This window comes from Cottoperca gobio, chromosome 17 (assembly GCF_900634415.1).
Source record: "Cottoperca gobio chromosome 17, fCotGob3.1, whole genome shotgun sequence".
NCBI lineage: Eukaryota > Metazoa > Chordata > Actinopteri > Perciformes > Bovichtidae > Cottoperca > Cottoperca gobio.
Window position 1 is genome coordinate 17,947,431 of NC_041371.1, and position 16,903 is coordinate 17,964,333.

At 39.6% G+C, this 16,903-nt stretch overlaps 1 protein-coding gene across 4 annotated transcripts in view; it reads left to right on the forward strand.

Annotated features, from left to right (window-relative positions):
* Nucleotides 1-15,455, forward strand: part of slc6a9 (solute carrier family 6 member 9) — a 71,956-nt gene extending 56,501 nt beyond the window's left edge. For 2 of the 4 annotated variants that reach the window (XM_029453016.1, XM_029453013.1), the window contains 9 exons: nucleotides 1,393-1,525; nucleotides 2,134-2,268; nucleotides 2,367-2,470; nucleotides 4,628-4,865; nucleotides 6,472-6,606; nucleotides 6,693-6,792; nucleotides 7,774-7,874; nucleotides 9,184-9,354; nucleotides 9,857-15,455. In XM_029453016.1, the coding sequence (XP_029308876.1) occupies nucleotides 1,393-1,525; nucleotides 2,134-2,268; nucleotides 2,367-2,470; nucleotides 4,628-4,865; nucleotides 6,472-6,606; nucleotides 6,693-6,792; nucleotides 7,774-7,874; nucleotides 9,184-9,354; nucleotides 9,857-10,111 (1,372 nt within the window). In that variant the 3' untranslated portion in view covers nucleotides 10,112-15,455. The remainder of the gene's footprint in view (nucleotides 1-1,392; nucleotides 1,526-2,133; nucleotides 2,269-2,366; nucleotides 2,471-4,627; nucleotides 4,866-6,471; nucleotides 6,607-6,692; nucleotides 6,793-7,773; nucleotides 7,875-9,183; nucleotides 9,355-9,856) is intronic. The other 2 variants (XM_029453014.1, XM_029453015.1) reach the window with 1 other exon arrangement.
* The last annotated feature ends 1,448 nt before the right edge of the window (nucleotides 15,456-16,903 follow it).

Genomic DNA, 16,903 nt, shown 5'->3' on the forward strand with positions numbered 1-16,903 from the left:
TTTAGTCTTTCTTTTTTTTCCATGACATAAATGTGCCTTTGAGCGGACCCCCTTATAAATGCGCTTCAGTCAATCACTCTGAAGACTCTTTGGGAATTGGACTGTTTTTGCAATGAGGCTCATTTGCATAGAAAGGGGCCAATTTTGCAGCAAATGTATACATCAAACCTCATTTAAATACGTGCACAGGTGCACCGAGACACTATTCTCTTGGTGGCGCAGTTAAGGGTGCATTTCACCCTTGCTTTAATGTTTTCTTTTTGTCTTATTTGTGCAGGTTCAGAGGACGCAAAAGCCGCGAAACCCTTTAGTGAATTCGCCTCTTGGTTTTATAAGTGTTGCTAAATTATGCAAGTCACCTCTTTGGACTTTGTAGGTCTATCGTACTTGACACAAAAATGTACTTTAACCTGTAGAATAAGCGTGCAAACATGCCTCGTGTTTGTGGCAAGCTTTCAAATATTTGGACTAGATCTTGAAGTGAAGCAGCGTCTGAGCAGTGTGGGACAGCACCATCAGGACTGTAGAGACACGCAGGTTTCCCATGTTACCATTGTTCAGTCTATGGGACAGCTACACTTTAACGGTGCAACCACAAAGCACTTTAAAAATCAGCGTTAAGTGCTAGGTCATGTGTGTAAGGTCAATGAGGGTGTATCCAAGTGCACCTGCTGAACATGTTTATATACAGTAGTGGCAGCTGCACTGAGTTGAAAGGGGTTTAGTGAAGTGAACTATACATCAGCAGGACGTGGTGATCAGTTATCCTCTCAGTCACATTAACATCTGAATGAGATGAAAGAGAGAGGAGTGGAATGAGACAACCTTAACTGTCTCAAGATTTTTCACGGTGAATAGTCTCAGGTTGTCTCACCTAAACCAGGAGAGTACGGAGCCACTGTAACTCTCTCTTTCTCTGCCTCTCCCTGTGTCTGTCTCCCTCTCTTTCTCTGTCTCTCACTGTGTCTGTCTCCCTCTCTTTCTCTGCCTCTCCCTGTGTCTGTCTCCCTCTCTTTCTCTGCCTCTCCCTGTGTCTGTCTCCCTCTCTTTCTCTGCCTCTCCCTGTGTCTGTCTCCTCTCTTCTCTGTCTCTCCCTGTGTCTGTCTCCTCTCTTCTCTGCCTCTCCCTGTGTCTGTCTCACTCTCTTTCTCTGCCTCTCCCTGTGTCTGTCTGCACTCTCTTTCTCTGCCTCTCCCTGTGTCTGTCTGCCTCTCTTTCTCTGTCTCTCCCTGCGTCTGTCTCCCTCTCTTTCTCTGTCTCTCCCTGTGTCTGTCTCCCTCTCTTTCTCTGCCTCTCCCTGTGTCTGTCTCCCTCTCTTTCTCTGTCTCTCCCTGTGTCTGTCTCCCTCTCTTTCTCTGTCTCTCCCTGCGTCTGTCTCCCTCTCTTTCTCAGACACTATGTGTTGAACATCTCTGATGGTATTGGGACCTTTGGAGAGGTCCGTCTCCCTATCCTGGGCTGCCTGGCTGTGTCCTGGTTTGTCGTCTTCCTCTGTCTCATCAGGGGCGTTAAATCCTCTGGAAAGGTCAGCCACACTCTCTCTCTCTCTCACACACACACACACACACACACACCCACACACACACACACACACACACACACACACACACACACACACACACACACACACACACACACACACACACACATGCTCATACATTGACATTATAGCTTGACCACATGCAAAAACAGACTTAATAATAGTTACTTTTCATATTAGTAATACAAAATATTTTCAGCTAATAAATGATAATGTATTATTATAGATTAAACTACCAAGCAGTATATAAAGAAATTACAATGAGTTCCACCTTTACCAGCTGCAACATTAAAGTGATCTATTTACATTACATTGCATCACACATCTCATACACACAGACATTCTTCACTCATTTTGGTAGGTTTTTGCTTTGGATAGTTACTACTTCCATCTGATTTCACCACATTGTTTGATTATCTGTGTGTGTGTGTGTGTGTGTGTGTGTGTGTGTGTGTGTGTGTGTGTGTGCGTGTCTGTGTGTCTGTGTGCGTGTGTGTGTCTGTGTCTGTGTGTGTGTGTCTGTGTGCGTGTGTGTGTCTGTGTCTGTGTGTGTGTGTGTGTGTGTGTGTGTGTGTGTGCGTGTGTGGGTGCAGGTGGTGTACTTCACAGCCACATTCCCCTATCTGGTTTTGACCATCCTGTTCATTCGTGGCATCACCCTGGACGGAGCCATCAACGGCATCAAGTACTACCTGACTCCACAGTGGCAGAAGGTCCTCGATGCGAAGGTAATCACACAAACACATCGACAAACAGATGCAAAGATTAACTTGGCAAAGTAATTGGATTTTACTACTTCTGACTGTATGGTGGTGTGTTTTTGTAGGTGTGGGGAGATGCAGCGTCACAGATCTTCTACTCTCTGGGCTGTGCATGGGGCGGTCTCATTACCATGGCTTCCTATAACAAGTTCCACAACAACTGTTTCAGGTTTGTACTCCAGACTAGAAAATCAAAGGAGTAGTATGGAGAATATGATTATTAGCTGTCTTGCTGAGAGTTAGATGAGGAGATTGATACCGTGCTCATATTTGTACGGATGTGATAGCTGATAGCAGATAGATGTTTTCCCCCTGTTTCTAATATTTGTGTTAAATTAATATAGTGGGCTGCTGACTGTGGCTTCATATTTAACAGATATCTAACTCTCAAAAGTGCATAAGCCTTTTTTCATTTTAAAACTATTCCTGTTTGCTTTTCCAAGACACTACCGACAAAAATATTGTTTTTCATGCACTGGTCAATTTTGAGATTATTTTGCTTCAAGACTAGACTTTGTGTATTTACTTTTAAAGACTTCCTAAATTCACCAATAGTTAGCATTAGATAATGCCTCGTTTACATATTTAAATATTACATTTCATAAAACTTGAAATACAAAAAATGATTGTCTTACTGTAAGTAATCAATTAGTTAAAATGTTTACCTTGTGCATGTACATACAGATAGAGGGGTTTGTTTATATATCATTCATAGCCTGTTTTTTTTAGAACATTTTATTACTGAAAACATGGCGGAAGTTATTGTTTTGTGGCTGTTGATAGTATTTTCTGATTATGGAGATATTAAAAATGTTCTCTGTAAAAAACCTCTGACTTTAAAATGTCAACAAGATGAAGCACACATTTTGAACCTGACTTTATCCAATGTTCACGTTTCTATACCAGAAATGTATGCAAATGAGCACATATTTAATAAGATAAATAATCTTCTAATAATTTTAAAAAATTACATTTCAGAAAACTTTTAATACAAAAGATTATCGTCTTAATGTTAGAAATCAACTAGGGAAGTTTCCTGGAGATATCTATTAGTTAAAATGTTAACCCCATTCACCTGTAGTGTCTCCCTTTTAAATAGATCAGCTCACAATGAGGGAAAAACTAATGAAAAAAGTGATAAAGTTGTGGTAAAGGTCTTTCAAATTGTGCACAAACATGTATACTTAACATTTTGGCTTTTTAGAAACAAAGTGAGAGCAAGATGAGAAGGCGTAAGAGAAGAGGGGAGATGAAATAGAAGGAGGAGACAGGGAAGGAGTGTGATGGATAAAGTGAGAGGACGACGAGGGTAAAATAGTCAGGAGCCAACTTCAAGGCTACAGGTCTAAAGAGAGGTGAGATAAGGTAGGACGGGAGGAAGGACAGAAATACGCTTTTTGTAGACTTTTTGCACTGTGAACGCCAAAAGAACCAGCGAGAGACACAGGAAAGATTAAAAGGGAGGAAAGGAGGCGATAAGGAGAGGAAAAGATGTAATTTACTCTCCTGAGCTTGTCCGCACATGCTGACGGAGTGAGAGCATCAGGGGGATGGAGGGGGCGAGGAGAGGGCTGAAGATATAATTTGTTCCTCTGCCAGGAGCTTGAGGTTGTGCTATCTGCGCACACAGCTGTACGGCGGCCTAATCAGCTTGTGTTCTGCACCTCCGTCCCTGTGGAGTCACTCTGCGCACTCTTGTAACACCACCAATTGGTGCACATGCAGAAGTGCAGAGAGACGGCGAGGAGCCAAGAAAGAGACTGGCAGCAAAGTCATGCAAGACATCCTCCGTGATGACTCTAACTAGGAAATGTGAGGACACAACGCTCGGTGCAACCGCACAGAAATCCCTTGTTGAGTCTAAACAAAGTCCAAGTCTGAGTCAGGGAGAGTAAGCAACATGCAGCTCAACCTCGTGCTTCTCAGAACAAGGGCAGCAAACTTCAGTGGAAGAAAGGGACCGGAGCTGACTGATTAGCAGCCTTTAATAGTGCAAACAGAGTGTTTTCTTCTCTGCTATTAATTCAATCGAAATATGAATTAAATCATGGACCAACATGTCACCATTCACCTCGAGACGTTACACTGATAAAATTTGAATGATGCGTTCACCTACATGACAGGACATTAGGTTTTGTTTTTCAGTTTAGGTATTACAATTGAATTAAGTGCATTTTTACTTTTGTTCCAATTTTCTTTTATCTTATTCCTTCTGAACATTGACAGTATAAATGACAACACTACTGGATACATAGGTGTCAAATAGCTAATAATCCCATTCTGTTTAATTAATACCCAACATGTTTCTTCTTTTGTCTACATATAGAGACAGCATCATCATCAGTATAACCAACTGTGCGACCAGCGTGTATGCCGGCTTCGTCATTTTCTCCATCCTGGGCTTCATGGCACACAACCTGAACGTCCCCGTGTCAGAGGTGGCCGACCACGGCCCGGGTCTGGCCTTTGTGGCCTACCCAGAAGCCCTCACTCTGCTCCCCATCTCACCTCTCTGGTCAATGCTCTTCTTCTTCATGCTCATCCTTCTTGGACTGGGGACTCAGGTGAGGCTGGAGAACTGTACACCACACCAGTGTTTCCCACAGGATTTTGAGGGACTATGATGGATGGCGGGCTTCTCCCGTAAGAAAATGTTGTACATTTTTAAAATTAAATGCATCCTGAACAAATACCAAGCAGCTAAGTAGCCTAACTATGCTATGGGGCCCCCTAGTGGTTGCAGCTTATAGATCCATCCTGTTCTTTCTGATCATTCTCCGGTCTCCTCCTCTCCTCACAATGGGGTTAAACAGAGCTTTCATTCATAACATACCATCACTATATTATCATTTGAAGATGTGCGATCAAAGCACCTGTCAATTTAACACAGTGATCTCTGACACCACCACTATCTTGGCTGTATTGCAGATATGCATGCAGTAGCACTCTTTCCATCTCCTCTACTTTTTTCTTGCATCCCTTTCCATGTATCTTTCCTAACCCTCATATTCTCCTCTTTTCCACTAGTCTGGACTCGTGCTTCAACAAAAAAAACAGGACATTTCTCAGATCCTACTGTAAAAAGTGTAGCTATTACAAATATGCTAATGTCAGTGCAAATGCAACATATTCCTCATTACTTCTACTTGCACTTTCTTCCATAAAATTGTACGTTTCAACATCCATAAATCGTCTTTGACACCACATGCATTGGATCCAGCCTTTCGCATAATTTGGTGTGCAGTTCTTACATCCAAATCTAAAGTCACGTCTGACATTTGAGTGCTAGTTTCAACAACTATTGGATGCCTTGCCATGAAATTTAGTTTAATATTCCCCCTCAGTTTGAATAGTAATCCCTTTTGTTGATCCCCTGATTATCTAGACATCCCCGCTGTCTCTCTCTGTGTCCGAGGAGCAGCTCTACACTGAGCAGGGCTCTCACTCGCTCTTTGGAGGCACACCATTAAATTAGCAAAATGACAAAAAATCGGCCAGAAAATGAAAAGAACTGCTGGCAATGTACTCAGCCAATCGCCGATGGCTGTTATATTTGTCCTGACTATGGATAAGTACCTCATATAACCCTGCTTCAAAAAATTATCCCTTTAATGCATATTCTTTCTGCATATGCATTATGCTACAAAACTGTTGAGTGGATACATATATTGGCCAAGACAGACTGAAAAAAAAGGAAAAGAAAGTATTCTGTATGCTGCTCTTACATTTGTTTGGCTTATTTGAAGCTATTGTTCTGCACTTAAATGATTTCACTTATTTGAAGCTAATGTACTTGCAAGAGTCTTGCTGTTTGGAGTTTGTATCCTCATGATTGTTTGCACTTATTGTAAGTCGCTTTGGACAAAAGCGTCAGCTAAATGAACTGTAATGTAATATGTAGACACTCACAGGAAATACTGTAGTAAAGCATTTAAATTAAAGTTAATTTTACATTTACTCACTCACATTTATTGCACAACAGGAACTTTTTTCTCCTAAACTTTCAGACTTTTTTTACTTTTAAATGATTTAATTAGCCCCCTTGTGTGCAAAAAAAACATCTCCAATTACCCGTCAAGATTCCTGGTAACAGTCACGTAAGAAGTCCTTTAAGCAACTCTCCAATCTCATTTAATTAAAGTCACAAACCTTTGGTCTCTGTTCTTGCAGTTCTGTCTGCTGGAGACTTTGGTGACGGCCATTGTCGATGAGATCGGTACAGACTGGATCATCAGGAACAAGACTGTTGTCACACTGTCGGTGGCCATAGTTGGATTCTTACTTGGAGTGCCACTGACGACACAGGTATGTCCCAAACACACTCTTAAATCACAACTTGTTTTCTCTCATGCAGGTGCAGTTTTGAGTTATTCTCTGTTTTCTGTGTGCAGGCAGGAATCTATTGGTTGCTACTGATGGACAACTATGCTGCTAGTTTCTCATTGGTCATCATCTCCTGCATTATGTGCATCTGCGTCATGTATGTTTACGGTAAGGAGGAAATACATTGTTCTTTAATTGTATATCACTTGAATTTATGACAAGAACCTCACATTTGTAGAAGAAAATCTTTATTTCTGGTTTTGTGCTCTACTTTTCTTATCTCTGTAGATGATTAATGATTTCATAAAGAGATAGTATCAGCACAACTATAATTGAGTCTGAAAGTAAATGTCAGTCTGTGTGTGTCAGAAGAGGGAGCAGGTGGAGAATAAATGGTTTATTTTCTCTTTATGGCATGGCAACGTCGTCATCACCTGCTGGTCAGCAAACAGCAGAGAAATTACCACAACCTAGCAATAAAATCATTCCAGAAGATAGAAAAACACCAAGGAATCCAGAAAATAGATGTGTAAGATACAATATTAATGTGAAAAACACACAGTGGTCATTGCATTCATTCACAAATAGACACCACAAAGGCTCAAATATGAAATGTAGCAATGAGCATGCAAAAGAAAGTGATGATGATGTAAGCTGCGTCTACAATAAATGTTTGTTTCTCTTTAACTTTCCTGAAGAGGATATTACAGATAAAAATGTTGGCATGCCATAAAGAGAGAATCAATTATTTATTCAGAGAAAGAACCATGAAGAACTAATGTTGCGTTACTGAGCACCAGTCAAAGCGCCAAAGAATGATACCACAGTTAATTTCGTACAAAAACTATGGGTTGATCAACAAAACATTATACGCAGTATGCAAAACATGTGGTTCGAAAATGGCATTACATTTAGTGAAGAGCAAATTATGACTTTGATGCTTTTGCAAGTACAAAATCACTCCTGGAATACATTAAAATCCCAGACTGATGATATGTGCAGTCCAAATACATTAAAGGTAGGGTTAAGGAACTAGAGAGACCACACGCTGACTCTACTTTCATCATCTGCTATATATGTGTAGTATATATGGTGTGGCATTAAAATGTGAAATGAGCGCTCAAACTTAACTTTTTGTTTTGATCGCAGGCCACAAGAACTACTTCAGAGACGTTGAGATGATGCTGGGCTTCCCTCCTCCTCTCTTCTTCAAAGTGTGCTGGAGATTCATCTCCCCCGTTATTATCTCAGTAAGTGAACACACACGCACGCCAACACGCCTGCTGATCTGGGTCATTGTGATTGAACCTCTAATCAAAATGCAACACAGTAGCAGGAATCCAACCACGCGTTGATGTAGCGATCTGAAGGACGTTCGGTGTGAGTTTCTGACACATTGTGAGGGACCTGACCTACATTTGAGCTGCCGTCAACACTAATCTGTTTAGCTACTGTTGGCTTTGTTTCCAACATAAACTTCTAAAAGCAAATCTTTCTGACTGGGAAATGGACACATGCAGCTGCTATCAATGGTATTTCCCAAGCAGGCGTATTAGTCCACTAAGCTGCTGGGTCAACTAAGAAATTCATTGTTGTGGATTACTGGTCATATTTCAGCCACTTTTGTTCTCTCTTTCATTTCACTACACAGATTAATGCTCTGTTCTGCAGGGCCTCGGCTAGAACTGTGACTAAACTCACTGCTGTCGGAACAGTCGTGTTTAATAATATAATCATCTGCAACTTTTAAATAGAAATGATTTTCTGTTGCGCTGCTGTCTACAGTAGGGCTGTGTATTGGCAAGAATCTGGCGATACGTATCATGATATAGGGGTTACGATTGAATATACAGCGACAGCTTAAGCAAGGCTTTATATATGTTTTAGGAAAACTGTCATGGTATACAGAACACACCACCATATGCATAACATTTGAGTATAAAGAAAGTGACTTTTCTATGCAATCAGAACAGTGGGATCTGCATTTGCATTCATCACCTGTAACATCCAACATCATAGCACTGCTTATAGTGCAATCTGAACCACTGTCTGCCACAAATCTTTGCATGTAAACTATTCATTAAAAATAAATTCCCTGTTTTTGAGAATTGATAAAGTATCACAAAACATAATGTCGTGATACTCAAGTGTATCGATATCTTCTTTCACCCCTAGTCTACAGTGATTTCACCTGTACTGTGTGTGTAATCTGCTGTACAGTAATACTTTTGACTTTGATCTTAACAGCAGCCAATTGTAACCAGGATGGGGAACGCTTAATGATTTAACACTAATTTCATTGGTATATCTTATTGTTTTTTTTGTTACCTAATATGGTGAAATTGATCAAATATGTAAGTGTAACATAATGCAAATGTTTGTTTTAATGACCTTCTTTCTATAGTGTGAGTTTTGCAAGTTGTAAAACATTACAACATGTATAGTTTGTTATTTTGTCATCTCTGTATTTTAAAATCAAGTGTAATTTCCATCAGCTTTTTCAGAAACCTGCTCTAAATGGTGAAGTACTCATCCACTGTCTATCTTCTGTCCATGTAGTGCATCATGATCTTCACAGTGATCCAGTACAAGCCCATCACCTACAATAACTACACGTTTCCCAACTGGTCTCTGGGTGTCGGCTTCTGCATGGCTATGTCCTCAGTGCTCTGCATACCCATCTATGCCCTCTACAAGATCTCAAGGTCCCCAGGAGCCACCTTCAGAGAGGTAAAGCCCCCCCCCCCCTGAGGCTCTTACTCCTAATAGCTTTTGCCTCCATGGCATTTCTCACTATGTGTGTAACGTACATTGAGGGATGTAACTCTATAATCTATAATCCCGCGTGTATTATTACTTTATATTTATTTATCTGACACTTTTAACCAAATTGACCACCATGCAAGAACATCACCAAATATTCTGATCTTCTTTAGGCGCTACATTCAGACACAATAGCAGACATAGAAAAAAGAATATTTATTTTAATCTTTTGTGTAAAGAGACTGAAAGCAGTTGAATTGTTTTTAACTATTGACATTTTTCATCATGTTTTTGGAGCTGGTATTTATTGGTCACATTTACATCATAAATATGTAAACTGGTATATTTAATATTGTACTTCCAGCTTCGAGTTAATTTTATTAATATTTGTTTCAGACCCGCTCATACATCTCTTTGGACTTACCCCTAAAGTTTCCCTAATGTGCACCTCTTTCTCTTTCTATCTCAGCGGTTGAAGTTCGCTTGCCGGGCAGATCCAAAGTGGGGCCCCGCCCTGCAGGAACACCGGACAGGCTGCTACGCCCCCCTGGTCTCCGAAGACACTGTGGAGTCTCGTCCCCTCAAGGAGAAGGAGGAGCTGAAGGAGGAGCTGAGGGAAGAGCTGAAGGAGGACGAGACTGAGAGGAAGGATGATATCAGCCTCACCATCCAGGGAAGCAACGGCTCCACCAACACACACAACAGCCCCAACCCCAGCGCATAGACGGCACCCTGCTCTGTCAGCACTACAGGGGCGCTGCCATCCTGGGCCCCACCATTTCTTCTTTCTCTTACCTCCGTTCTCCTCCATCCTCACCCCACTTTCCCACAGTCCTCTGTGGGGGAGATCCCATTCACTGGAGACCTTTACATATTGTAAGGGCTTATTATATCTATCCTAACCTCTTCTATCTATCTGTGTGTCGTCTCTAGATAAACGAAGAAAAAAAAAAAAGGAAAAAATTGGGTCATCATCCAAAAGATTTGTGTGTATGTTAGTGTGTGTGTGTGGGTGGGTTGTTAATTTGTTACACATAATTTAATAATGCAGTTTGTTTTTCCTTTCACTTTTTGTAAAACTTGTACATGTCATCTTCATATGCAGTTAGAGGTACAGTAAATTGTGACGCTGCACGTGTTTGTTTTGTGCATGCAGCAACATAGAGACACACACTGTTCTCCTTTATTCTGTTAGCTGGGTCTGTTTGGGGATCAGTGACTTCCTAGCAGCGGTGGTTTGGCAGCCGTAGACTTGCGAAGCGATACAGTGGTGCTGTAATAAAGAGGAGCAGGGTGAACTGTGCCTGAACTGGCCATTTGCAGTTTGATGATGCAGGAAGATGGAAGGGAAAAGAGGTGGATACACTCTTTTACACCCACACACTCACACTAATGTACATTTTACAGCACACAGTAACCTCAACCATAGTTGATCTCAGCTTAAGCCTGTTGTTATTTTATGCTGCTTCTTCTTTAAAAAGTTCCACAGAGCACACATATTTAACACCCGAGATGGCGACTGACACTTAGGGCTGATTATCTGTGGAAATCTCCTCCATTTGTAACTTCTTTTCCACTAAAGCTGCTTAAACTTTGGAAACTCAGCAGAGGAATATCAGTTCACTTAAACGGTGCTGTACTCTCTGCCTCCACATTCACACACACACGTACACACTCATAAGCATTTGTTTCCATTTGACGGAAGACGTCCCAGTGCCCATTTCTCAGGGTCCAAGCGAAGTAAAACTTTGTGGTTTCTTGTTGTTCCTTGCCTGTGGACACCTTGTCTCGACTAAGGTGGCCTGTTAAGATTATAGGGAACGAAACCACTTAACTTTCCCCGCTGTTGAAAAACATCTATACATACACACAAAATAGATGCAACTCTGTATACAGGAGTGATATCTCTCCTTAAGTCTTCCAGGCATTCTTTTTGAGCGAAATGCATCTTCGGATGTCGTCTGTGAACGAGGATCCAGGCTAGAGGACGTAGCTAGGTATGTCGTTGTCTGTGTCTCCCGTGGGTCGTAGCAATCTGCCCCATTAAGGCATGTTACCAAAAACATTACCTGAGTTACCTGAGTCCTGCACATGTTTTTGGTAACATATATACTGTATATCTCAGAAAGACTGGTATGGTGTCAGTCTCTTACAGTCAGTGGAACCTTTAATGTATTTACAGGCATTTGTTTTAAAGCTCTGAGCCAAGCTGTGCTGTGACTGCTGGAGAGACAGAGAGCAGAGAGAGATGCAGCTTGTTTCCAGAAGAATACAGAATAAAAAAATCTTAAATGAATGATGTAGATTTAAATGTAGCTGTATAGTATCGTTTTCTCAGTAGAATTCTCCTTCTTACCTCTCATTATTGTAAAGTAACTTAGTAAATAATTATAAAGACAGCATATGTTTATTTTGTAAAAAAAAAAAAAAACTACAGAATCATAATTAACCATGTTTACCATTCCTCATCTTTGACTTGATTTGTTGTGGTTTTGTTGTGGAGGGTGTGATAGGAGAGAGAGGGGTCTCTTTAGCATGCACAGTCGGGTCTCCCAAAAGTCTCTGATTGGAAAGCATACAGGACATCTTCTGTGGTCGCAGAGGTTTATGGCGGTCTAAATATGGAACAAATAGAGGAACAGAGGTGTGTTTTTTGTCATCTAGACAGATCACACGTTCCTTTGTCTTTTCATCCTAAGATGCTTTGTTGGACGCCTGCTCAGGTGATAGTGAGATGCTTTTAGCTTCACAGGCAGGGAGGATTCTTGGGATTGTATCAGGTCTGGCTGTAATGTTTCTTCACATTGTAGTTTCAGTGTTTCATTCTTTGTGAGCTGTCAAAGCTTCAATAATATTGAAGAAGTTTAGAGAACTAGATGGCTATGATACCAGTATTAGCATGGAACATATTATACAAAATATACAAAATCGTATGTTATATAAAGCATGTTTACATGAAGAGAGACTTAAAGGAATATAATACTCTTATTATCTTTCTTGCTGAGAGTTAGCTGAAAAGATTGAGATATTACTCGCATGTATCTAGGGTAAATAGGAAGCTGGAGACAGCACCTGTTTAGCTTAGCTTAGCATAATGATGAGATGGGGGAAGCAGCTAGCAAAGGTAATCAAATCTGCCTCCAGAAGCTCTGACGCAAACTAATTAACATGTTTTATCTTGTTTGTTTAATACGCACAAAAATATCTGCTGATTGCCTGGCAACTGGTCCCGACCAAGACATAGTATGGCATGTAACTCCGCGGTAATTTGGCAAATCGTTGTTTTGACTTTTGTGTATGACTTAAACAAAACAAAAGTTATAATGTGTTAATTAGAAAGCTTCAAATGTGATGGTTGGTTGATTTTATTTTATTCAAAACTTTATGCTAAGCTAACCAGCTTCATATTTAGCGTACAGACATGAGAATGGTGTCAATCTAATCATCTAACTCTAAGGACAAAGCAAAAAATCGTATTTCTGTAATTCTTATATGTCCATGCGTATCAGGCTTGTCAACAATTTTCAGAAAAATTGAAGCACAATTCAATCTGCACAATCTTTCTTTTCTTTCACCCGTATTTCCCACAATTATGTCATTAGAAGAGGAGAGTGATTTTTTAACATGACAGTGCAGTTGCTCCACTAATCCACAAGATGGGGTGATGCTAACACTCAGAGTAGTAAAGGCACAACAGAGGTGTTACTGTGAACAAAATACAAAAAGCCCAATGGACACTAGAAAATGTTACATGTCAAGAAAGCAACAATGAGAGAGGTTCTAAGCACATAACCTCAAATATAGGGGAACTAATCTTGATAAGCACAGTGAACATTCTGAAACAAGCACACATTTCTACCCAGGTTTTAAAGTTTACAAGAAAGTTCTAGAAACGTACAGTACACTGGATCTTCACATAGATGGAGAATTGTAGCTTTGGTTAGTAGTTAGCAGTCTGTTTTTAGGTTCTGGTTTTAGTTTATTCCAAAACTATTCACACCGCACATTGTATTTTACATTTATCATTAATTAAATTACGACAAAACCAGGTGCTCCATAAAACAAGACATTCACCATCTACTAATTTAAATATATTGCGTTGCTTGCTCTGAGTAGAATTTCTGATCTAAAGAGTGTTACACTTTCTAAATGAGGTTTTATTTGCTGACAGGTAAATATGAAGTTATTATTCTCAGTGCATATTGGGACAGCATGGAGCTCAGACCATATTCTGTTTGTGGTTGCCTGTCTCGTGTGTTCATGCTGTAGTAAGTGAAGCTTAGCTGCCACGTTACCATGCTATCTCTCTCTATATCCCCCAACCCCTCACCATCTCTGCTGCCCCCACAACTCTTCCTCCCTTTGTACAGTAATGTAAAAAATATATAATCGGACTGTGTATGTGTGTGTTTATCTTTGCTTTTATTTCGAGGGCGGGTAAGTGTTTTTTTGCGGGTCGGGGGTGGGCGGGTATTGTTTCATTTTGTTTTTGATTTGTCATTTTTCTCGTAGTGTAATGTAGACGACGTCAGGTGTATTGTGTACTCTGTGTGTAGTGGATTTGCTCTTACTGCTGAGCCTGCATGTAGAGCAGGCGTAGTGTCAGTATTGATGTCAATGTACCTCTAACCTATCAGAACTAGCCAAGTCTTATTCTGCTAATAATATAGTCTATCTTTTAAGAAGAAGAAAACACGTTTTGTACTAAAAGAAGAGAAAGAAAACTACATATTTTATCTTCAGATTTTAATCATTGTTTATCCAATGTTAAATGACACTACTTTTTTTGTTTGTTTTTTAAGTTGTATTCATTGAAACATTAAGATAAAGCCAGCTAATATTAAAAAGCATTTCCAAACAAAAAGCTTTGGATCGAAACTTGAACTACAAAAGAATGGTTAGTTTTTACTGTGAGCTTTGGTGTAGATGGCGGCTGCAGCTACATGACGATGCTATGTTTAAAAACCGTATCACATGAACTTAAAGATATGTTTTACACAGTGCGGCGCCAACAGTCGTACATCACTGTTTACCTTTAATATTCTGTGGCCCTTAACCCCAACCTTTTGTCTAGTTGTTACAAAATTTTACAAAACAAATTAGCAAACTCAAAACACCAAAATGACTCTGCCACCAGGATCGAATTAGCATCAGGACCCATTAACTCACTTTTTCATTCTTGTGCAGCTCTGATGCATAATATCGGAACATCATTTTGTTTTATGTGGATATTTTAGTACAATTATGTATCAGACAAGGGTCCAGTTACTATTATGTTTTGATTTATTTCTCATGTTGGTACAGTAAACTTCCATTATCCGGCTACCAAAAGAGAAGGACCAATTTAGTTCTTCTTAAAATTAAAATTAAAACACAATTGAAAAATAGTTTATAACTGACCCATGTCTGCACATACTAATATGCTATTGCCTATTATCATCTTACACTGAAGTGGCTGTGCAGAAAGACACTGATGTCGAAGAATGTGAACTACGTGAAGCTTCGGACCATTTTTATACACAAATTCACAGCACAACTGTTCTACTGTATTAAAAAACAAAACTGACTTTACCTTGTTTCTGTGGTTCTCTGTAAATTACAGAACATTACCTCTTGAATTTCTTACTACTGCTCATGTAAGCATACTCTTATGTTTCAGCACTTTAAAGAAATCATTTGTTTTTTTGTCTAAGCAACAGAAAAAAAAACATTAGAATAAGAATTCACACTTCCATTTTGAAAAAAAGAAAACAAGTAAATAATGTCTTATTTTCAGTGGTCTGGTTGGAAGAACCTGTCCAAGTGTCAGTGGACAAATGCTGTGTTGTTGCTCTGCCAATATAAATGGTTTAATGGGACGAGTGGAGAGAAAAAGCACAAGTGGGAAAAAGAACACAGTTCTTTTTGTATCCTCTATCATATCTATCTGTCTATCTATCTAACCATGTCTGTTCTTGTTCTTCAACCTTTAGGGCCAAAATCCATTGAAATGTCTTAGTCCTGTCAGCTGTATATCGTAAACTGTTGAATTACAAAATGGTAAATAAAATCTATTTTAAAGATCAGTACGCTGCTGTGTTCATGTGTTTTTTAATATGCCTTCATACCACTCAAAATGAGAAACATTTTATATGATAACTTATATAAATATTGAGTATTTTACATTTACCTCAAATGCATGATTTATAGTTATCCTTGTGTTGTGTGTGTTGTCACATAAGAAGGAAGAGCGAGCACTAAAGGTTAATTTGAATTATTAAAACTTCTTACCAATAGTATAGTATGGACATATTGGTGTTTGTATATATCTGTGTGAGTATGGGGGGAGGGAATCTATAAAGAACAAATATATTGTACAACCTTGGCAAATATAAAGTATGAAATGTACATGATCAAAATTGTCCCATAATTCTCTAGTAATTCCAGACTTTTGGGTTTGTGCGACTATAGCTTTAGAAAGAAAAATGAATCTTCATAGAGACTAAAAGTTAATTTCATAAGGAATTAAACACACCGTTGCTCAATTCAAAATACTCAGGATTTTTGGTGCTACAGCCTTACAGTATTTAGTCTGGTATGCTATGGTGGCTAATGTTTTCTAAAGTTAGCAAACTTTACATTAAGAATATTGCTGTGTAACTGATATCACTTGCTCCATTTGCTGACTGTATAATTTTACTGTTTATGCTATTGTTACACTAAGTCAGATAATTTGGTTTGTATCACAAGTAAACACGCCGCACTTCCCAGGGAGACATGTTTGTTGTCTGACAACATTGTGTTGTGACCCTACAGAGAAATAATCGTTATTCATTGCCTTTAGCTCGTGTCGACCCAAGTCTCACGAAAAACAAGTGCTTTTAGTGGACGAACATTGACGGTGATTACATCGCCGCCCGTCTCACGGCTGCTGGCTGCAGTGCTGTCACTCAATAATGGACCAATTTCAAAAATGTATGTACCCATTATTAGTCACTGAGACACAAAAACACAGACGTTTCCCTTTAAGAGAATCTTGGGAAATGAAGGGAAATTGAGGCATTAACCAGTCATTTCCACAACTCAACAACAGCATTGTCTCGCTTTAAAGCGAAGCTGTGTCTGAAAAAGGAAATAACCCTGGGCACTTTAAATCCTGACTGAGCATAATAAAAATCCTATTACATGGCTGATAGCTACACGCTTCAGCTAAAAGCCTTCATCAGGGTGTTGAAGTGAAATACAGACACGGCCACTTATATGGCACAAGGCATGACACACATGAGTTACAGGTGTGTGTATGGAAGAGGAAGGCAGAGCTGAATTTAATAAATAATTTAATACATAGCATACTGTGCGATTTGTGGAAGTATACAGGCAATTTGCGCACACAATATATATATATATCTTTCATGGTGAAAGAAAACAATATATTATTGCCCTGTAACTTGACACATTAGAACTTGTATGCCCTATGTCTGCACTACTTGCGTTAGTCAGTGAACTACACAAGGCAGCTACAGTGTCATGTTATGAC